The 22,125-nt window shown below is 40.8% G+C and overlaps 2 protein-coding genes across 6 annotated transcripts in view; both read left to right on the top strand.

Moving 5' to 3' along the window:
- LOC111596371 (mitogen-activated protein kinase-binding protein 1) overlaps window positions 1-16,642 on the top strand; it is a 59,727-nt gene extending 43,085 nt beyond the window's left edge. For 2 of the 3 annotated variants that reach the window (XM_023310569.2, XM_023310567.2), the window contains 16 exons: window positions 5,421-5,512; window positions 5,930-6,173; window positions 6,247-6,456; window positions 6,517-6,936; window positions 6,996-7,718; window positions 7,780-9,020; window positions 9,350-9,663; window positions 9,734-9,873; window positions 11,486-11,591; window positions 14,666-14,761; window positions 14,843-14,988; window positions 15,051-15,126; window positions 15,423-15,497; window positions 15,565-15,753; window positions 16,061-16,217; window positions 16,288-16,642. In XM_023310569.2, the coding sequence (XP_023166337.2) occupies window positions 5,421-5,512; window positions 5,930-6,173; window positions 6,247-6,456; window positions 6,517-6,936; window positions 6,996-7,718; window positions 7,780-9,020; window positions 9,350-9,663; window positions 9,734-9,873; window positions 11,486-11,591; window positions 14,666-14,761; window positions 14,843-14,988; window positions 15,051-15,126; window positions 15,423-15,497; window positions 15,565-15,753; window positions 16,061-16,217; window positions 16,288-16,495 (4,437 nt within the window). In that variant the 3' untranslated portion in view covers window positions 16,496-16,642. Of the gene's footprint in view, window positions 1-1,436; window positions 1,521-5,420; window positions 5,513-5,929; window positions 6,174-6,246; window positions 6,457-6,516; window positions 6,937-6,995; window positions 7,719-7,779; window positions 9,021-9,349; window positions 9,664-9,733; window positions 9,874-11,485; window positions 11,592-14,665; window positions 14,762-14,842; window positions 14,989-15,050; window positions 15,127-15,422; window positions 15,498-15,564; window positions 15,754-16,060; window positions 16,218-16,287 lie in introns of those variants that run through there. The other variant, XM_023310570.2, reaches the window with a different exon arrangement.
- A 1,588-nt stretch (window positions 16,643-18,230) lies between these two features.
- On the top strand, window positions 18,231-20,010 carry LOC111596311 (protein lifeguard 1). 3 transcript variants are annotated; one of them, XM_023310472.2, is made up of 4 exons: window positions 18,231-18,634; window positions 18,762-18,899; window positions 18,962-19,210; window positions 19,613-20,010. In XM_023310472.2, the coding sequence occupies exons 2-4, from the start codon at window positions 18,792-18,794 to the stop codon at window positions 19,970-19,972; spliced, it is 717 nt and encodes a 238-aa protein (XP_023166240.1). In that variant the 5' UTR covers window positions 18,231-18,634; window positions 18,762-18,791; the 3' UTR covers window positions 19,973-20,010. The 3 variants fall into 3 exon arrangements, with proteins under 3 accessions (XP_023166240.1, XP_023166241.1, XP_023166242.1); XM_023310473.2 differs by having other exon boundaries at window positions 19,743-19,787; XM_023310474.2 differs by lacking the exon at window positions 19,613-20,010 and having other exon boundaries at window positions 18,962-19,041; window positions 19,105-19,228.
- The last annotated feature ends 2,115 nt before the right edge of the window (window positions 20,011-22,125 follow it).

Genomic DNA, 22,125 nt, shown 5'->3' on the forward strand with positions numbered 1-22,125 from the left:
TTGACTGGCGATATTTTCAGTGGTTCTTGTTGTTGGCTTTTTGCCTAATTCTGTGTTTGTTTACAACTTTGGCGCACAACATGTACGCCTACAATTCAATATGCTTTGATTTACTAATAATTTATTGTATTTAGTGGGCAGTGCCAGTCGAGCAGCGAAACAGAATCCGAGTCATATATATATTCACACTTATTTTGATACGACTTCTAGTATTCTTGATACTTGTGCTGCCCTATTAGCTAGAAAACGCAGCAAAGGTTTTGTAATTCAAATAGAATGGCTTTTCGACTCGTCTGTGTCACAATCTGAATCTGCAATTTGCAGTTGTCAATTGAATTGATATAGCTAGAGGCAAGAGCAGAATGCCAAACGTGTGGCATTATAGATATGGCTAGATTAAATCAGAAATCGCCTTCGGTCAAGCGATCGCGCCACGATTTGTTTATCGTGCTTTGAGTGCAGTACACGCCCCGCCGAAAAAAACAGAAACACAAACAAACAAAAAAAACTTGTTTTCAAAACATGCAAATTAAAGAGCGGAACTCGTAGCTCCAAAGGCTGTGACTGAAAGTCAGCGCATATAAGTATTCATGAGATACACGTACGCAAAGAGCTTTCAAATGCCGTCTCTCAAATATCCAATCGCCGTGTAGACTGAGAAGGTGGCATGACAGCTTTAAGTCTCTCTCTCTCTCTGTCTCTCACTGTGTCTCTGTGTCTCTCTGTCCATATCTCTGTCTCGATGACGAAGTCGTTTTGTACGCGGTTAGAAATCTCAGCAGTTTCATTTGAGTCGCGCTAATAACGAAACGTATCTAATAGATTCGCAACGACAACGGCCGACAACAACAACAACAACAACGATAATTACAAAACAACAACAAGAACAACAGGGGAATAGAACGGGTCATCGAGCAAGCATTAAGAATTTATTAACGCAAAAGAAAATTTTGCAGCGAAACCAAATCAAGCAAAGTGAAACGAAAATACGAATTAGAAATGAAACCACAAATTTATATTTTAGAATGTGGAAAAATGGAGCATATTAAGAAGCAAAGTCTTCAATATAAAATAGCCAAGTGAATCGAATTGCCAAAAAGCCAAAAGTCTCCTTCAAATAAAAGCGAACAGCAACGACCTTGAAAAGTAGCAGAAAAAAATAAAACAAAATATTAAGACTAGTCATATTGAGTCACAGTTGAAAACAGTGCAAAATAACCGAAAAAGTATTATTTATTGAATATAATAAAATTACAAAAAAATCGAATTTATAAAGTATATATATATATATATATTTATATATAAATATATCTATATATAAAAGTGACTAATTGTGGGCGTCTCCATCTCTCTCCCTCTCCGTTCCACTTAAATAATAATAATAAATAATTATAATTAAGTTGAGCTTAAATATACACTCAAGCCATACTCAGTGTTATGCATTATCAGACAAAATGTTTGCACCACGAAACTCGTCGCCAGTTGCCGCCTATGGCAAGGAGGAGATAGCCGCCTATGAGGTAAATGGGACAACAACAATTTTGCAAACTTTATTCTATGCTGTGTGGTCAACAGCAAAAAAAGTTGGTAATGAGTTTTTGTGGTTTGGTTCCGTTTGTCTATCGAACCAGTCCATGGGCCATGTGTGTTGTGTGGGCCAGCCAAAAGCTATTCAAATAAACCAATGAAAAATTGCAAACTTTTGCTGCTGTTGTTGTCGCTGCTGCCGCCCGTAATTATGGGCAATTAGTTGTTACTCATTGCTGATAGCTAATTTTTCGAATGCTGCATCTCGGCAACTTCTAAGCTGAAACGGAATGTCGAGACAATGTCAAGGAAGCTCCAAATACCATTTGAATCTCTTTACGGAGAGCGAGCGAAAGGCTGCCAAAAAATAGCTATAGGCCAGGCATAAAGCATTTTGCTCACGTCCATTGACACAAATGTATCTCTATCTGATATATAAGCATATATATATATATATATATATATATATATATATATATACTTGTATATATATGAAAAGCTATGCTATGTTTGTTGATGATTTATACGTTTGTTTGCGTATGCTGGTCGAAGCACCAACTCGCCGACCAACCAGCGCAAATTAGAAATGTAAAAAACGTGTCCACTGAGAACGTACTAAAAAGAAGCATAAGAGAAGTTATAGTTAAGTAAGTTTCGTGTTAGTCCATAAGTGACGCACTTTGACATACCCCGCACTCAGATATTGCGTCTCTAACTCTCTATCTCTCTATATACTCTCTCGAATTGTTTTATTTACTAGTTGGCTAAATAAATATTAGTTTCTGTCCCAATATATGTCCCTCTCTTTCTCTCTCTCTCTGTCTGTCTGTATTTTTATATATATAAAGTCTACCTTTTGCTTACTATATTCAAGAGACTTATACTCTTTAGTACGATTTGGACTTTCGAGTTGGCAAATGTTTGTTCTAATCTCACACACTTTTATGTGTTTCAAGTGTTCTATTTACATAGTTAAAGGCCCTTTATTCACGAATCAATGAATTTATAAATGAATATCATTCGATTCTAAATTATTATATATTATTATTATAATTCACATATATATAAAGTATAGCTTATGAGGTATACCCAAGTGGAATTCAATGATTTTAATAATTTAAACATCATCTTCATTAATTCTTCTTCATTTAAATTTAATTTATATAAGTCCGACTAATTAATATTCTTTTGATTCATGTGAGTTTTAATTAACATTTGAATTATTTGAAGTTAATTTGGAAGCATATATTCATAACTAAACAAGCTTCCCAAGAGGCATTAACTAGTTACACACACACACACTCGCATCTATTAATTGCTCGAAATTGCTGACACCTGTCATGCAAATATTTGAGATCGTTGTCACGGAATTGAAAACGCAGCTTTTGATGTTTTGTTGTGGCTTCTAGTGTGTGGGCAGCACTCAGAAATGTGTCACCAGCCCACATGGCGTCGCATTCCGTCTAAGCCATCAGAATTTTTGGCACATTTCAACAAGCGCCAAGTCTGCTCTTGGCCTAAGCCGCCGTCTCAATTGAAGGAATTTTGGTGCATTCAACTTGTCACGAGTTCCTTTTGCGAATCAAACCAAAAATATGCTTAAGTGCGTATAAGCTGCTTCGATTTGTCATAGCCATGGTCGAAAGCCAACAGCCTTGCATTTGAAAAATGGGTAACACGAAGACAATAAGCATCTTCCGCTTGACGAACATTAAATAAATACATTTTTGTTTGTTTTGCCACCTCTGGGTAAGAGAAGTAAAGTAAAACTTTGCGCCGCTGAGTTGTTATTTTGATCAAATGTTTTTCGTGCGACCCAGAGCTAGGCAGATCTCATAATTAGCTTCAAACTGAGCCTGAACTTGAATTTAAAGAGAGTAATAAAATGAATCTATATGAGTGTATCAATAGAAGTATCTTTAGGTGTTAAACTGTGTAACTATCTTTATAACTATTGATATCTAACTCATAAAGGTAGACTGTCAAAAAAGGGAATATATGTTAATGAACAGCTCTTTATCTTTATGATACGAGAGCTGTAACGAATTGACGATATATAAGATTTTATATAATTTTTGAAGGCGAGAAGATCTTAGACTTGACCTTAACAGGTTTCATAAAACTGTTCTGTTAGGTCATATTTCGACCTTGCCGCTGGATTGGTTTATAATCATTTTTGTTGCTATTCAAATGAGTTCGTTAACTCTCAGCCTCAGAGCATTTGCATCCAATCAATTTCAAAGGAAGTGTTAAATTTTGCTAAAGGAAACTTTGATACTTTTATCTACAATGAAGATCTTAAATATATTTCATAATTTCTTAGTAAACTTGATTACTCTCAGAGTAAGGTGCCTGACAAGTTCAGGCTATTTTCCATTATTAAACATTGTTTTATCAGCAAAATGTCACAGCATAATTTGTTTGGTCACTTATAATGTTTTCATTAAAATTTCTCCAGCGTCATATGTAGCGCGGATGTCAAAGCCTCGTTTTAGTTATACTGCGTACGGAATGTCTATATTTTAAGCACGCTTTCCTTTTGACTTTTCATTGCCCGCCTTCTTTTTTCACATTTCAATTTTCTAGCTAGGCACAAAGTGTTTACAATTTCACGGCATATTATGATCATTACGAATGCAAATAGCTGAAAATAGCTTTAGAATAAACCGGTTCACAACGACCTTTTGCATTGAGAAATATTTCGTAGCTGCGTTGGTGGCAGCTCAAATGTAAAACAAGCGATTGAAATATATAGACAGATATATATATATATATATATATATATATAAATAAATATATATATATATATATAAATAAATATATATATATATAAATAAATATATATATATATATAAATAAATATATTTTTTAAGCACTGACTTTGAAAAACAAACAAGTCAAAGGCTCTCACATTCCTCTTGAATTCTGCTAACCAGATGATCTCAGATAGGTGTCTGATATATCTCCCCCTCTCCCTGTCCTCCCTCTCTTTCCCCCTGAGTGCGACGCAAAATCATGCCACGGGTGTTTAATGAGTTTTTGTTCGATTCTGTTTGAACTATTTAATTGGTATTGCGATTTGCAGTGCCTCAAGCTGCTCGCCCACATACACGTATCGAAAGCTATAGCTCGCTCTCTATATAAATGTATATATGGACATGCCGCCTGACTTGTGCAACTGCGTCACGATTGCCATTAAAACACTTGACTCGTACTTCCTGTCCTTAAGCCACAAGCACACATATGTATCAATTATGTACATCACACACTTTGTATCAACAGAAGCGATATACATGAAGTCTTACGCCTGAGTCTTCCATTGAGTATAGATGATTTGGGATTATTCTATATATTTCTGGCCGCCTTAAATGTGGGTCAATAACGTTCTTTATGTTCATGCGAAAAGATTTTGAGTTTTTATTTTATTTATTGAATTTTAGCGCTTTTAGCAAGGCTTAAGCCAAGCATTTATTATCTTCTTTCGTATGACGTATACTTAATATTTCTATACATAAAACTTAATGCATAGCATCATGCGAATTACAGTTTGCCTTGAATGGAATTTAGTATTTGTTTACTTAGTTATTGTTTTGAAATGTTGTACTTTGTTCAAATACTTTAGCTGTTTTAGCCATATATATTTGGAAATAAAAAAGTGTTAAAATAAATTAGAGTTTTTTATTGAATTTCGCAATACTTTGAAGTGGTAGGCTACAGCCATTCGCAGTTACGGAATCTGTGACTTCTACTACTCGCAAAATTATCTACAAAAATGTATTTTTATCAATAAATAGATGTATCTGTGTGATGCTATTATTTTTTCCTCCAATGTGTATATATTTGTAATATTTATATCATATACTTATGTTTTTTTTTTTACTATTTCATTGCAGATAAAACTCAAAAGGGTCTTGGGTCTAACTGTTTGCAGCAATGCGGCACTCGATGTGTCGCCAGTCAGTGGTCTGCTGGCCTATCCTGCAGGGTAAGTCCTTGAACTTAGACAACTCTTAAACGCTGACTCAAGTTGAATATAAGCTAAAGAATTAGCTAATTTATGCTTTAGCCTTCACTCAAATTAGTTTTATGACAGCGCTTAAAGCGGCCCTAATAAGGATAAACACTCAAATAAAATCGAAATTTTTGATTAATTGTGAGTTCAGTGTGGGCTTCCAATGACTAATAGCTAACTAATTAATTAGTGACAGTTTTATTGAAAGAGTTTTGCCATACTGCAAGCCAAAATTGAATGGAATTCGAGAAACGATTCGCTGGAAGCGCATAGAGCACACGCTGTGTGCTAGAGCCAGGCCATGGTCGTTCTCAAGTGCTCACAGCGCACACATATTCCAAATATAAATATTTTCATATATATTTTGCTGCTGCTTCTCGCCCTGTACAGCTGCACTGTGGTCCTGTTCAATGCCAAGCGTCATACACAGGCCTATCTGGTCAATACCTCCCGCAAAGCATTCACATCAGTTGCCTTCTCGCGCTGCGGTCGCTATGTGGCCACCGGCGAGTGCGGCATCAATCCTGCCATCAAAGTTTGGGAACTAGAGACGCCCAATGGCAATCTGGAGCACTGCAGCGGCGGCACAGTTATTGCCGAGTTCGTAGATCACAAATACGCCGTGACCTGTGTGGTAAGTCCACAGCTGCCCGTTGCCTTACTCTACTTGTATTTCATTGCCTTCTGCACTACTTCCACTTTTGCAGGCATTCTCGCCCACGGGCAAGTACCTGGTGTCGGTGGGCTCGCAGCACGACATGATTGTCAATGTGTTCGATTGGCGCGCCAATCTTAAAATGGCATCCAACAAGATTAGCTCCAAGGTGGCAGCAGTATGTTTTGCCGAAGATGGCAGCTACTTTGTCACCGTGGGCAATCGTCATGTCAAATACTGGTACTTGGAGGGTGGACGCAAGGTGAGTAACATAACACAATAAACGACAACTGATCTGAGAGTAATGCGAATTCGTTTACAGTACAAAGATCCAATTCCACTTATGGGACGCAGTGCTATTTTGGGCGATCTGCGCGACAATGATTTCTGTGCCGTCGCCTGCGGCAAGGGCATCTGCTCGGAGAGCACCTATGCCATTACACGGCAGGGTCACCTGGTGGAGTTCAGCTCGAGACGGCTGCTCGACAAGTGGGTGCAATGCCGCACCAGCAATGCCAATTGCATTTGCGTCAACGAACGCTTCATACTTGTTGGCTGTGCCGAGTCCATCATACGCATCTTCAATGCCTCCACTTTGGAGTATGTGACGACGCTGCCCAGAACACATTACCTGGGCGTAGACGTTTCCCAGGGTATACAGATCAATCATATTATGTCTGTGCCCCAGCAAGCCAAGTTCCCAGATTGTATTGCCATGGTTTTTGACGAGCAGCGCTCCAAGGTATGAGCTTCAACTCCAGTCGAGAGCAACTAGAACTAAAGTGTATTTGATATCCCCAGGTCAGCTGCGTCTACAACGATCACTCGCTCTACATTTGGGATCTGCGCGACATATCGCGAGTGGGCAAATCCCACTCATTCCTTTATCATTCCACGTGCATTTGGGGCGTGGAGACTGTGCCATATAATGTGGAGCGTGAATCTTCGCAAACATTGCCAGAGGACTGTTTCGTCACATGCTCGTCGGACGACACGATTCGTGTGTGGGGCTTAGACAGTTGTGCCAACAATGAGATATATCGCAAAAACATATATTCCAAAGAGTTACTCAAGATCATCTACAGCGACGAGGACTTGCAGTACATCAAAGACCAGGGCTCGTCGCTCTTCGACAAGGTGGGCAACTCGAGCTATGACGGCCGCAATGGCGTGCGCTGCATTAAGATTAGTCCTGAGCTCCAGCACTTGGCAAGCGGCGATCGATGTGGCAACATACGGGTCTACAGTCTGCACAATCTGAAGCTCTTGACCACCATAGAGGCGCATGAGTCAGAAGTGCTGTGCCTGGAGTACTCAAATGAAAAGATCGAGCGCAAGCTGCTGGCCAGTGCCAGTCGCGATCGTTTGATTCACGTCTTCGATGTGTCGCAAAACTATTTGTTGCTTCAGACATTGGATGACCACAGCTCATCGATCACTTCCATCAAATTTGTAGGCTCTGGTCTAAACTTTCAAATGATCAGCTGCGGCGCCGACAAGTCTATAATGTTTAGAAGCTTTCAGGTAAGTGTGCATTACTCTTATCCGATTTCAGATTAAATCATTAAATCATTCTGTTCACCAGGGCAACATCTTCATGCGCGGCACCAACACCTCTGGCAAGACAACGCTATACGACATGGAAGTCGATTCGAATGCCAAACATATTCTGACTGCTTGTCAAGATCGCAACGTGCGCGTCTATGGCACGCAGAATGCGAAGCAAACAAAAACCTTTAAAGGCTCCCACTCGGACGAGGGCAGTTTGATCAAGCTAAGCCTCGATCCCAGCGGCATTTACGTGGCCACCTCCTGCACGGACAAGACGCTCGCCGTCTATGACTACTACTCCAGCGAGTGCATGGCGCGCATGTACGGCCACAGCGAACTGGTGACGGGCCTCAAGTTCACCAATGACTGTCGCCATCTGATTTCGGCCAGTGGCGATGGCTGCATCTTCATTTGGCAGGTGCCGCACGACATGATTGTCACAATGCAGGCGCGCATGTCCCAGCAACGCTTGCGCTCGGGCATTGCGCCCTTGCAGCGTCCATTGGCGCCAATTTCGCCGCCCGATGCCATCGTGGTGGAGTCACCCAGCAGCGAGCTTGAGCACCAACAGCTGCCGCCCAAGTTTGTAGTGGCTGAGGAACAGCAAGCCAATCGCCATGCGTATCGACTGTCCGACGTGGGTCAGCTGCCACAGTGGGCTATGCGTAAGGCGGCCGATTCGGATAGCGGCGCTCTGTCCATACCCACGCCTATCAATAGCGCCTTGTCATCTGCGACCATGCATGCAGCCTCGTCCATGGGCAACTTGAGCTCGTCGCCTAGTCAACAGCTGGGCGTGGCAGCGCCACGCGCACGTGGGCGTTGGGCGCAGCGCAGCAGCCAAGCTCTGGAAACAGAGGATATGCGCTCCAACTCGGAGAGTCCACTGGGCACTGTGTCTTCCGTTGGCGGTCATAATATACCAACCTCCGACTACAATAGCGCCTCCAGCAAGGACATCATGTACAATCAGACGTATTTAAGCGAAGACTCATCAATTGACTCGGGCATGGAGACGCGACGAGAGCTGAAGTTCATTGGCAGCAACAATAATGGCACAATCTCCAACATCTCAACTATTACCTCCAGCACAAATACTCCGACTGCTGGCAGCGTTGCTCAACAGCGGCTGCAGCTCGACAAGCGCAAGCCTGGCATGCGCTTCGATACGCACAGCCACGATCATGACGGCGATATCGAGGATATATCAGATGGGGAACGCACCAGCTCGGATCATGGCATGTTCTACAATAATATGGCACCCAGCACGCCAACGTAAGTTTGGGGGCTGTGCTGGCAACGATGGGAATGGTTGAGATTCGAATTAAGCACATCAAATGCAGATTCTTCATCTGTGTCGTTTTTGTGTGACATGCTCTAAGGTCGGCTCTGACTAGGTGGACAGATTACAATTAACTCGGATCTATATAGAGCTGTGCATACATAGTTCAAGTCGTTTTGAACAGCATATCTTGAGAACATTTTCGACTATGGTTTTGTTTATTCAAAGTAACTTAAGCAAGTTTATTAGACTCTCGCAATAGGGCAATTTAATGATATGAAAACTTAACAATAAAATGCTAACTATTTTGTTTTATGCACAGTGACTTCAAGGTGACCGCCATGAATGAGGAAGAGCTGCGTAAATCGGTGCGTCGACAGAAGTTTGAGAAATCCGGCCTACAATTGACCACGGTGGCCAGTGGCAATGGCAGCACCCACACGGCGAGCACTGGCACAGGAACTGGCACATCGGATACTGAGGATGAGGGCTCAACGCCCAGTGCGGAAAATGCAGAGCGCTCGTTGGCCTCGACGCTGGGCGGCAGCTCGGAGAACCTGCCGCAAACCAGCAACAGCTTTCTACACGCGGCGCTGCCCGAGGGTCCTGGCACGTTGCTAGAGCGCGGCACAAGCAGTAAGCAGCGTGTCCTAACGTGCTCCTCCTTAATATTAAATCTAATTTGGTTTCATTTGTAACGTCGCAGGTCGTCGCAGCATCAGCGCCAAGCATAACAATGAAAACGGAAAGGTCTCAGCACCGCCTACCATTACGAAGTCATACACGAGCACCAAGAAAGAGGAACTGCTGCAGGTCATCAACAAGGTCAAACAGCAGCTGGAGAATGTGAGTGGGAATTCACAATTGAATATCTCAGGCGGTTTTGTTTTGTTTTTATGTCTTATTTCCCATTTTGTTTTGTTTTGTTTTCTTTATGTGTTCTTATGAATCAAATGTCAACCCAACTTATAAAACAAAAACCAAAACAAAAACAAACTTAAATGCTTAGGGTACGCACAAAAATGGCATTAAAAAGTTAAATACCATAGCTGAGGTGAGAACTGAAACGCAGTTAAAAACTAAATTACTTTTTGTTGCTGCTTTTACGACTGATACTTGCCTTGTCTATATTGCATACTCATTCAACAACGCCGAGTTCTCCACAAAATTTGCATTTCATTTAACGAAAACAAAATAATTTATTAATAAATAATTGCAATTATTACTAAACTGTAACTGTAACTGAACAGGTTTTCAAGGGATAATTAGCTATATTTATGATAGCTATATTAGTCTCGAGTAAATATGTTGCCCTTATGTTAGAAGCACGGGCAATTATTAGAGAGACTTATTAGTTAGATTGTTGGCAGATGAGAGAATATGCCAAGAAATCATGAAAATTAACTTCTGTGCATATGGAAACATAAAGAGAATATGACACTCAGTTTCACTTGATAGAATAGATAAAATAGAATAATTGTTAAATGGCTTAATTTAAGATAACATAAGAAATTACTCTGTCACACACATTTGAGCTTCTCTCTATAACTGCATTCATTATAGTGCTTCATTCTATACATAACTGCTTATAGAGTTTATAACAAAGTGCGCCACAAACCATATTCATAATGAACTTAATGAATACATTTAGCATATATATTTAGAATTATTAAAAAAAAGAAACAGAGTTGTATATTGTGGGTTTTCTTGTAAAATTAAAATATTCCCTTCTTGTATGCCCTTTAAAAGGGTTTCTGCAGCAATATTTGTGATTAGCTTTTCTATTAAGTTAAGAATAATATATATACTTGACCAGAGTTTGTATGTTTTAGTTTTGCATATTCTAGTAAATCCTAAACAAATTTTCTATATTTATGATATTTAGTATTTTTCATTCTCTATCAAGTTTATATTAAAGTTTCGTACAACAATTTGTTTACCCATTGAGCATAGCTCTTATGAATACTTAAGAGTAATTTTAAACAGATATTAATTATATAAATTTGTGTAAATTGTTTACTCGGCTGTCAGTTTGCTAGCTCAAGTTTTTAGCCTGTTGAATATCCCCACTAAAAGTTTATTTGTTTTGAAAGGATATAAATAATTTATTAAGTTGTTTACAGCTCGCTCTATCAGTTTATAGATAGCATTAACTAGTCAAAATGCTCTGTATATATATAGTGTGATGAGGTAGGATTTTACCTAGAATGATCATAAAATAAACTAAATATTACAGCAGACATTGATTAACAAGTGTCAACTGCTTGACTGACAATTAAAGTTGACATTTGCTTACGCTGCATAGTTACATCTTAACATCATAAAATGCTATAAAATACTAAGCAAATCGCTGTTTAACAACAGATAAGTTTCATAATGCCCAGCATATGCACTTAAAAAGCAATAATTATTATTAATTAATATAATTAACTCTCGCTCTCTCTCTCTCTATTGACAGGTGGGCCATAGACCACTGCGTGGCAGCCATAGCATATCAGATCTAAGCCTAGCGGCAAACTTCGACGGCTCACGCAGTACGGGAGCCTCGCGCTATACGAAGCCAGGTAAGCATCGGTCGCTTTGGTCGCTCGAGTTTGGAGCTAGCTTTGATGTATTCCTGAACAGTAACAAAACGTAGGCTAATCCGTCAACTCTTGCAATACTTTGCCTCGCCCTTTCTCTCCCCTCTCTCTCTCTCTTTTTCCATTTCTTTGTCTCTCTCACCCCTATTGCGCTCACAATGGCCCGAAATATGTTGGTAAAATGAATTCATTTGGAAACAAATGCTGAACACATGTTTATGTTTTTTGCTATTTGAACTTGTTGAATAACCCCACCAGTTGATTCCCACGATAATTCACAGTATATTAGATCAAGTGCGACAACTGTAGCGCATCAGCAGCAACCACCAACCCCGAAACAGCAGTACCCTCAGCAGTACGGTTGCTCTGTGCAGCAGTTCTTTAATAGCGCCGCGTCCAAGTCGAAGCTACAGCAAAACTTTCAGACCATGCGTCAAGTGCAGCAGCACTACCCGCCCTATCCGCATCATGTGGGCGTTCACCAGATCCATCCGCCGCCGGGCGTGCCATTTAGCCATGGCGCTGCCACTTACTTAACCTCGAGACAGGCCCAAGCAAAGACCACGCCTCGACCGAGTGCTGTCAAACGTAATCCGGCGGGCAACAATCGACGCACTCCGAGCATTCTCAAGCACTATAAATCGTGTCCTGTTTCGCCTGTGCACGAGGAGGTGGAATGGTCAATGGAAGCGGAGCGAGCAGCGCCCGTCGAGCCCAAGCGGCATTCGGTCTATGCCGATGATGCACGCACCATTCTGGATATGATTCATGCGGACACCGAAAAGATGATTGATGAAATAACGCGCAAATATGGTGATCTTGATGAGCCATCGAGATACCCGGCACTGCCCGCTTCCTGCTCCATGCCGGCCAATCTGCGTGCTATGGACTGCACAAGCGACAAGTCGACACCGACTGCGACTCCGCCACGCGCTCAATACTATGTCTATAGGGAGATCTATCAATGTGAGCGCAAAGTTTCGCTCTCAGACATACTGAAGCCGGAGCAGTTTGCCGACACCCAGCAGCGGCTCGAGGAGGCTCGCTTCTTGGAGACCCAGCGACATTCGAGTGCCAGCTTTTTCCTAAGCAGCTCCGGCCAGCTGCCGCATGAGCTCAGCCAGGAGTCGCTGCTCTCCGATGGCGGCAGCTATTGCAACAGTCTCGATAGCGTGCTCTCCGACGAAAGCGATTGCAAGAGCGCACCGCTCGAGCCCTCGCTTGATCCGCAGAGGCCGCTGCAGGCCATGCAGTGTCATGCGGGCATACGCAACTTTATTTTGCATGGACCCGTCTCCAAGTCGTATGGCAGCAGTCCGAATGCCTATGGCAGCTTCGATTACTATATGCGCCAGGAGGCAGCCGCAGCAGCCTCTGCAGCTACTTACGACAGCTTCGATGTCACTGGCTACAATCTGAAGCCGCTTAATCCGCTGCCCAGCTCGAAAACCTATCCGCGTCTGGCCTCAGTGCCAGCTGCAGCTGCTGCGGAGCACATACCCTCCATGCGCTCCAAGAACAAGCAATACACTTCGGGCGTGAATAAAAGCCTGAGCACGGACTTTGCCCAGCAGCGACAGCAGCGCAACTCCAATCCGCTGGCGCAGTCTCAAGCTCAGCCAGAAGCTCGATCGAACAATCAGTTGATGTTTGTGCGCAAGCAACTCAAGGCGAAGCCACCTATACCAGTCAAGCCGCAGAATCTGGTCTCGACGCTAACGTGCAGTGTGGAAAAGAATCAGCCCAGCGTGGGCACCTCTAGAACGGCAACGGTGGTGCGTCAGTTCGAGCACAATTTGCTGAAGTTTGAGCGTGAAAAGCAGCGAACGCAACAGCGGCCCACGGCGTCGGCCATGAGGTATTCTGTGAGCAGCGGCGCCTTGGCTACGCACAGCTGCCTGAAGAAGGTATCGCGCTTTGACACCAATGAGAGCAGTCGTCGTGCCACGAGCGTGCGACAGAAATCACGTCCTAAGATCAGCGTACGCTTTAACACCGTTTCGCAAATCAAGTATACGCCCAGTGCGAAGAGGGAGCAGGCGAACCTCAATGATGTCAACAGCAATGCAATCGAGTCCGAGACGGAGGTGGAGTCGGAGGCGCCGCTGGTGGGCAGTCTGCCCAGCGACTATGGCGGCGAGCGTAGCTTCGAGATGTTCTTTGCCGAGAACGGCAACGCGCCCGAGAATATGGAGAACATGCAAAGCTTGAAGCTATATAAAAAGCCCGAGCTGCAAGCTGTAGTCGATGACATACAACAGGAACGTGTCAAGCACAAAAAGAATATGGACAATGTGGAGCGCTCTGGTGGTGGTGCCAACAGCGGCAACAACTCCACCAGTCATCAGTGCCAGGATATAGCCAAGAAAATAGACATCATAGAGAAATTGATAGGCATGGAGGAGCGTAAGATAGAGCAGATAAGAAAGGCCACCGAGACACGCTTGCGTCCCTTTGCCTGCAACTCAAAGGAGAAGGGCTATGTGAAGAGTCTAACAATGAATTTCGATATGCTGGCCCGTGCCCAGGATCAACAGTCGCAACTCGCCGACCAGATGCTCTCCAGTGATGCGGATCTGTGCGCGTACGCGCGTCACATACGCAGAAATTGCAGCCTGCCGGATGTGTTGGAGAGCTCGGACTTTGGCTACCATCGCACGCACAGCAATGGAAATGGCAATGGCAATGACAATGACAATGACAATGACAATGGCAATGACAATGGCAATGACGTGGAGCTGGCCAAGGAGGTGATCGCCGATGATGATGATGCCAATGAATTCATACATCTCGTTGCGGACGGTGATAAAATGAATGCTAAAAGCGATCCTCAGCAGGGCCGGATCAGCGATCGTCTACAAGGTTTGAGCGCTTGAGCCTCGATGTTGTAAAAACCACAAACAGTTTTTGTTTTCTCTCTCTCTCTCTCACTATATAAGTTCTATTTGTTCGCACACGCATTTTTATTTGCTTCTCGGCACAGAGTTAATTCATGTAGCACCAGCCCCGGCATGTGAACCCCTTTTAAATAATAACCGTGTACGCCTTACTTACAGGTAATCCCAAATTGCTCAATCCCATACCCATTGAGGAGTCGTCCATTCGTCGCGCCTGCTCGCTGAGTGATCTGCATATGGGAAACTTTGGCAAGCGTAAGCGCCACGACAAACTCCCATCACGTCTCTCTAGCTAACACTAATCGCCTCTTCCATCTGCTCTCATCTCATCTGCAGCCAGCAAAGCCAATGGCACGCCTCAAAAGCCAGTGGCTCAGCATCGCAATGGCAACGTGACTCGTTCGGCCAGCAAACGCAACAGTCTGCAGGGCAAATCAGCCCTGGGCGCGTCCAGCAACTCCATGAATGTGCTCAATCTTGTCGTGAGTATTTTCTATATGTTCCAAAATGCTTCCAGTTGCATTAAAATTGATTATTTTTATAGAGTGATTCGGAGCCAGAGGACCTCAATCGATTGCGCAGCGCGAGCAGTGGGCAAGGTCGGACCAGTGGAGCCATTGGTGGGTTTTTCTTTACGATAAGCAAATGAGGGGAATGAATTTAATTGAGTGATCAACTAGGAGATGCTCTGTACTTATTAAAGTTGAGAATAAGATTGGGAAATGCTTAAATATATACGAGATCAAAGACTTCCTGCAGAACATAACTAGCTCGACAGATCATTCAAATATTTCCTTTACATCTATATAAAATAGTTATAGTTATATATCATTTTTAATAAGCCACACTGTGAGCATTAACGCACACTCTATAAACTGACGCACATTAAATTTTAATTACTCTTTTTCTTTTACAGCTACCTCTCGACAGTACAGCAACAAAAACCCCAACGCCAACAGCAATCGACGCAAAGCTCCAAGTTTCAACAGTGGTAAATTTATTGACTAAGCCTAAATTAATGTGAACTGAACAATTAACTAAATATCAATTTGTATTAGGCACCAATATGCAAGACGACTCCAGCTCGGAGGAGACACCCAATGTCGCAGCAGGCAATAAGCCTGTGGTGCCGCCCAGGCCTCGCAATCTGGGCTTCGATCACAAGAGCAAAGTAAACAGCAACGCGTCCAATGCTGGAGCGGGCAAGCAGCGGGCTGGCGGACTCGATGACTACGAAGCTGCTGAATGTAAGTAGTGAAATATGAAGGGAAGAGAAAGGTGTAAAAGATTGTAGATGACTTTAAAATAATCCAGACTAAATGATAATTTGGTTAAATATCGTATAAAATCAAGAGAAAATGTGACGAATTGTGAATGAAGCTAATATAAATTGATGCAGTTGAATAAGATAGTGGATAGTAAAACGGTTGTCGACATACTTGGAGATTATGCTCTGGAGACTACGCTGGTGTCCAACTCTAGACAAACGACAGTCATTGCACAATATCAATAAACAGACAAGAAATTGAAACAAATTCTAATCTATATTTGCAGCTGAGGCCCTGGTGCACAATGTGATCAACAAGCTGTACACGACGACGCAGTCGGCAATGCAGCTGCACGCGAATCTGAAGAACTCGTTGCTACTAAAGGAATTGGAAAACGCTGTGATTATGTCCCGCAATATGCTTGGCAGTATAACTCACAATCGGTAAAGCCACAATCGAATTGGAAACCAATAAATTATCGACTTACTTATGTTCACATTTTGAAATTTGCAGACAAAACGAGAAATCGCCCTCAGGACCAAGCTATAATATTGGTGGGGCAGGTGGAGCAGATATTGGAGAACTTAACAATCGTGAACAGATATCAGGAACAGGCAATCTGGAGAATGGCGATTATCTTATGATGGTCAATAACTGTGCCGATCTATTGAGCAATTTACGCACTAAGCACAAACCCGACGACTGTGAGAATAACTCCTAGTGTGTAGCGTTTATATTAGGTTAATGATAATAACAAATGACAAATGACACGAGCAAACAAACTAAATGGATTAAAACAGAACTAATATTTATTAAATTTAAACACTTCAAAACAAAAACAAAAACACTAAAACTGGCAAATGGCAAACAACAAACTAAAATACCAACTTATTTGTAATTCATATATATATATATATACATTAATAGTTATTGTAATGGTTCAGTTTTTTTTGTTTATATTTTAGTCAGGTTTTGTAGCTCTTAAGTATTTTTGCGTATTTGTGAGCGTGCATTTTTTTGCTTTGGTCTAGATTCATTCACTTTTGTAAAGTGTGAATTGAATTCTTAGCGCTTTAAGGTCTATAAGCAATTTATATTTGTTAAGTGTTATTTAAGTTACGTGCGTCTGCGTCTACGTCGGCGGAAGTCCAAGCGTAATTCAATTGTTTTTCTCTTCCATGTCAAAAAAGAAATTGGCCATAGAACTATACAACATATGATTACACCAATTAGCAAAAAACAAAAAAAAATGCAAAATATTTTATGGCTAATAATTATTTTGCGATTCTTTACCTTATAAACAAGCCAACACAGATATAATTCAACAAGGCATCAAAACACTTGTTGACGGAATTTGAAGATTTGTATAATTTGTTAACACAAATATTATTATTATATATATACTCTTATACAATCTATAAACTCTGTTCTGTGTACATTAAAGTTTAATTATTTGATTCTACTTGAAGCACTTATACCTAAGCATTGAAACTAAAACTCTTAAAATATATATTCTACAATTTAACATTACAATAATTTACAACTAAACGAAAATGTATTAAAATTAACTTAACCTATTATAGAACAAAAACCCTAAAAACATTATTTATGTCCATTAATGCTATTCACTCTATAAAACAAAAAAAAGAAAAGCAAAACACAAGAAAAACTATAGATTTGTAATTTGATCGAAAGTAATACAAAACAAATGCATAATTTTTAAAATATTAACATTGTATTTTCATCTTTGTTTCCGTTAGTTATTACTAACAATAATATCAAGCTCCAGGCTGTTTGTAAATTGAATTTTACACTTATCTTGCTTCGGGGTGCAACTGACTCTAAAACCTCGTCTCGACCCATGCAATAAAATATCACATTTGGTACATATGTGTGCACATATTACATATAAAATGTGTTTTCCATGTTTGGGCAGTGGCCAACCCCTAACCGAATTAATCACTTAACTATACACAAACTAAACATGAATTTACTTAGTATAAAAGCGAATCTATAAATTGTGAGACTATGAAATAAAATAAATAACATGATTTTTAGCAGCGACACTAAAAGAGGGACCAACAATTTCTTAAATGTTTATACGAGAGCAGCTCGTTGCTTCTGCTTACAAGTCAAATATGTTTACAAAATTTCAACATATTTGGTTGTTTTTTTTTTTAAGAAACAAAATGTAGAAAATGTTAAATTTAAATTGAATACATTTTATTTGAAATATCATGTGTCGAAGCTGGCTTTTACAGTTCGTTCAAAGTTACAATTGTTTTTACCAGCGTTAGTAGAACTAGGTACAGTCAAATGATTTTGGAAGCTAAGTTATTGCTGTACTGCTGGGTACAGTGAATTCTTCAAACAAATCTTATTTTGATACATTTGTAACAGAAAGTGTTGTGGAAATTATTTTAAGCAAGTTTTCCACGCAGTCAAGAAATTTCACTTTTCTAAACATCAGTTAGCAATAAACTGTTCTAGATGGATTTTATATTAGAATAATTCAATATAAATCAAAAACTATGCAAGAGATCCGAACCGATGTAGTCAAATTTGGATGAAATTTACTTTTCTGTGTTCATATTCAAATAGTTCCAGGGTAGAATACTGTGTTATCTTCTGCCTAACCTTAACGATTTATATTGAACTATATATGATACTGAAATGCTTAAGCCACACAGATTAAGTATATACTATGCCATGCCGAAGCTATTGATGTGTCAAAAAATTGTATGTAAAATCAAATTCTGAACTTATGGCCAGACAGTAAAGTTTGATGATCGATTTTAATCACGAAGCTGGCCTTATGCGTTGTGATCTAAGGATATTTCGCTAGTGACAAATAAAGCAGGTAATTAGCATATCTGTCGTTGTACATATATGTATATACATATAAGTATACAAATAACATATAATCTAGTTAGCTTGAAAAACTATACGCAATACAATAATACAATAGACTTTATACTAAATCACAGTACAAGACATAGAAACACAACGAATACGAAATGCGGCGCGTTAATTATGACTCGGATGAGGATCACACAGAAGGCACAGACTGGGGCGATGAAGGGACACGGCGTCACTTCATCAGTAAAGTCCTCACAATCATTGCCGTAAGAGGAATTTCTCAAAATGATTCTTATATTTAGAAATTGATACGCTTCGATCCTCTCAGTTCCAAATGGCGTTTACTGCAGCAATTACTTGCGGAGTCCTGTTCATAGATCCAGCGAAATCGTTTTTTCTGCAGTACTGGTATATGTGCTATATAGGAACGGGTGGAATGATCGTCATCAGTTTTATATTATATTGTTGTAGATCCCTTGCACGACATCCAATTGTCGGCTCTGTACTACTATTTCTGTATACTATATTTGCGACTATTCTGGTCTGCAGTGTGACAGTTTATTATGAAATCAATTTGGTGAGTAATAGTGCTTCAAGTTCCGTAAATAGTCGTTTACGAGAAGTGAACAAAAAGCATAGTGTATAGCTTTGTTGCGATGTCTGTTTGTTTGTCTGTCTGTCTGTCTGTCTGCCTGTCTATCAGCCTATCTGTTCATCCGTCTCTCCATCAGTTTGTATGAAATGAAACTTAAGATTGTTCAAGAAAGTTTTGAAAGTAATCGAATATTAACCGATAATATTTGAGGCTAAGTCTGATCTGATCTGATCTGAAATATATTCAGATTTATATACACCGGTGTCAACTCGTATACACCTACATGCGCCACAGCTATACAGCTAGACTAAACTATTTTGGGATCGTGAACCGGTATTATGAAGTCGGTTACTCCTTCTCCTCTTTCATTGTTTACCTCCGAAGATTCTGTACGCTTTGGGAATAACGGTCCTTCTCTGCACGTGCCTCACTCTCTTCGCATTGTTTTTGCCATGTGATTTTACTGGATATGGCCCATATCTATGTGTGGCGGGAATAATACTTTTTGGTATAGGACTTCTGGCCAGCTTCATAGGCGGTACAGTTCTTAATTGGATATATGCTTGTTTGGGTCTGCTGTTGTTCTCTTTGTACTTGGTGTATGACATACAGTTAATGGTTGGAAGGCATAGTAATCAGTATAGCGAATCTGATTATATTTTGGCCGCACTCAACATTTACATTGATGTTGTACGAATATTCTTGATGCTTCTAAGAATAATAGGCCTTATTAAACATGGTTAATAAAAATCTATTGTCGTGCAACTCTAACCGTGTTTTTATCAAATCTAAAAACTAATTTATATAATCAAACACACACTAGATTATAGGAAATGAATTCTTGATCCACTTTGCTGTTTCAATGGCATTCAAATATGTCTATCGATTATTGACGTTATATATAGTTATCGATAAAATGGTATTCAAAATAATTTAGTTAACATTGAAAGTCTCAGCTTTTGCAGTGAATTCTTGATCCACTTTGCTGTTTCAATGGCATTCAAACATGTCTATCGATTATTGACGTTATATATAGTTATCGATAAAATGGTATTCAAAATAATATATTTAACATTGAAAGTCTTCAGCTTTTGCAGCTAAAGATACATATGGCTAGATCGACCCAGCTCATTATTGATGGCCACTGGCCACTCCCCCTCGCCTCTTTCAATGGACTCCATTGCACAACTCAATAGCAATTTAGATGAAATTGGCAGTCACACAGTTGGTGTATGGCAAATTTAGCTTCATTAAAGCTATCAAAGGGCTGACCAGCACAGCAGGTGATGCAATGAACACCCTTTGCGATGCTCAAACTCAAACTCAAACTGGAGCTGGTGTGCGTGTTGGCTTTAAAACTTGATACCCCCTGTTTGCGCCACCATATGTGGCAGGCAATTCAATGGGACTATACCGAACTGGAATGCACGTGTGGGAGACCGTCAATACTTCGTTTCGTGGCTGTTCAGTTGATTGTTGACCCAAAGCCAAGGAAAGTGCCATTGATACATTTTCAGCCATTGGGGTTCAATTAAATTGTATCAATATTGAACTAAGCCACGGCATGGACACTAATTGGTGGAGGTTTCTTCCACCAGAGTTACGAAGAGGAAATCAGGCGCTTGAACTCGACGGCATAGAGACTCTCCCAGAAGAAAGAATACGAGGGAAGGTAGAAGAGGGAAGATGGAAGAAAAATAATGGGAAAAAGGAGCAGAAAGCAGAAGGAAGATTTAAGATGGAAGATGGAAGATGGAAGATGGAAGATGGAAGATGGAAGATGGAAGATGGAAGATGGAAGATGGAAGATGGAAGATGGAAGATGGAAGATGGAAGATGGAAGATGGAGATGGAAGATGGAAGATGAAGGAAGATGGAAGATGGAGATGGAAGATGAGATGAGATGGAAGATGGAAGATGGAGATGAAGTGGAAGATGAAGATGGAGATGGAAGATGGTAAGATGGAAGATGGAAGATGGAGATGGAAGATGGAGATGGAAGATGGAAGATGGAAGATGGAGATGGAGATGGAAGATGGAAGATGGAAGATGGAAGAGGAAGATGGAAGATGGAGATGGAAGATGGAAGATGGAAGATGGAAGATGGAAGATGGAAGATGGAAGATGGAAGATGGAAGATGGAAGATGGAAGATGGAAGATGGAAGATGGAAGATGGAAGATGGAAGATGGAAGATGGAAGATGGAAGATGGAAGATGGAAGATGGAAGATGGAAGATGGAAAATGGAAAATGGAAAATGGAAAATGGAAAATGGAAAATGGAAAATGGAAAATGGAAAATGGAAAATGGAAAATGGAAAATGGAAAATGGAAAATGGAAAATGGAAAATGGAAAATGGAAAATGGAAGATGGAAGATGGAAGATGGAAGATGGAAGATGGAAGATGGAAGATGGAAGATGGAAGATGGAAGATGGAAGATGGAAGATGGAAGATGGAAGATGGAAGATGGAAGATGGAAGATGGAAGATGGAAGATGGAAGATGGAAGATGGAAGATGGAAGATGGAAGATGGAAGATGGAAGATGGAAGATGGAAGATGGAAGATGGAAGATGGAAGATGGAAGATGGAAGATGGAAGATGGAAGATGGAAGATGGAAGATGGAAGATGGAAGATGGAAGATGGAAGATGGAAGATGGAAGATGGAAGATGGAAGATGGAAGATGGAAGATGGAAGATGGAAGATGGAAGATGGAAGATGGAAGATGGAAGATGGAAGATGGAAGATGGAAGATGGAAGATGGAAGATGGAAGATGGAAGATGGAAGATGGAAGATGGAAGATGGAAGATGGAAGATGGAAGATGGAAGATGGAAGATGGAAGATGGAAGATGGAAGATGGAAGATGGAAGCTGGAAGCTGGAAGCTGGAAGCTG

Source organism: Drosophila hydei, unplaced genomic scaffold (genome assembly GCF_003285905.1).
Source record: "Drosophila hydei strain 15085-1641.00,03,60 unplaced genomic scaffold, DhydRS2 tig00008116-arrow-pilon, whole genome shotgun sequence".
Lineage (NCBI taxonomy): Eukaryota > Metazoa > Arthropoda > Insecta > Diptera > Drosophilidae > Drosophila > Drosophila hydei.

What these genes read in the sequence shown, in the direction of transcription:
- LOC111596311 (XM_023310472.2), top strand. Translation starts at nt 18,792, where the DNA reads ATGCGGCGCGTTAATTATGACTCGGATGAGGATCACACAGAAGGCACA. An exon ending in AAGTCCTCACAATCATTGCC is followed by an intron (nt 18,900 to 18,961) that starts GTAAGAGGAATT and finishes CGATCCTCTCAG; the next exon opens with TTCCAAATGGCGTTTACTGC. An exon ending in TTTATTATGAAATCAATTTG is followed by an intron (nt 19,211 to 19,612) that starts GTGAGTAATAGT and finishes TTACCTCCGAAG; the next exon opens with ATTCTGTACGCTTTGGGAAT.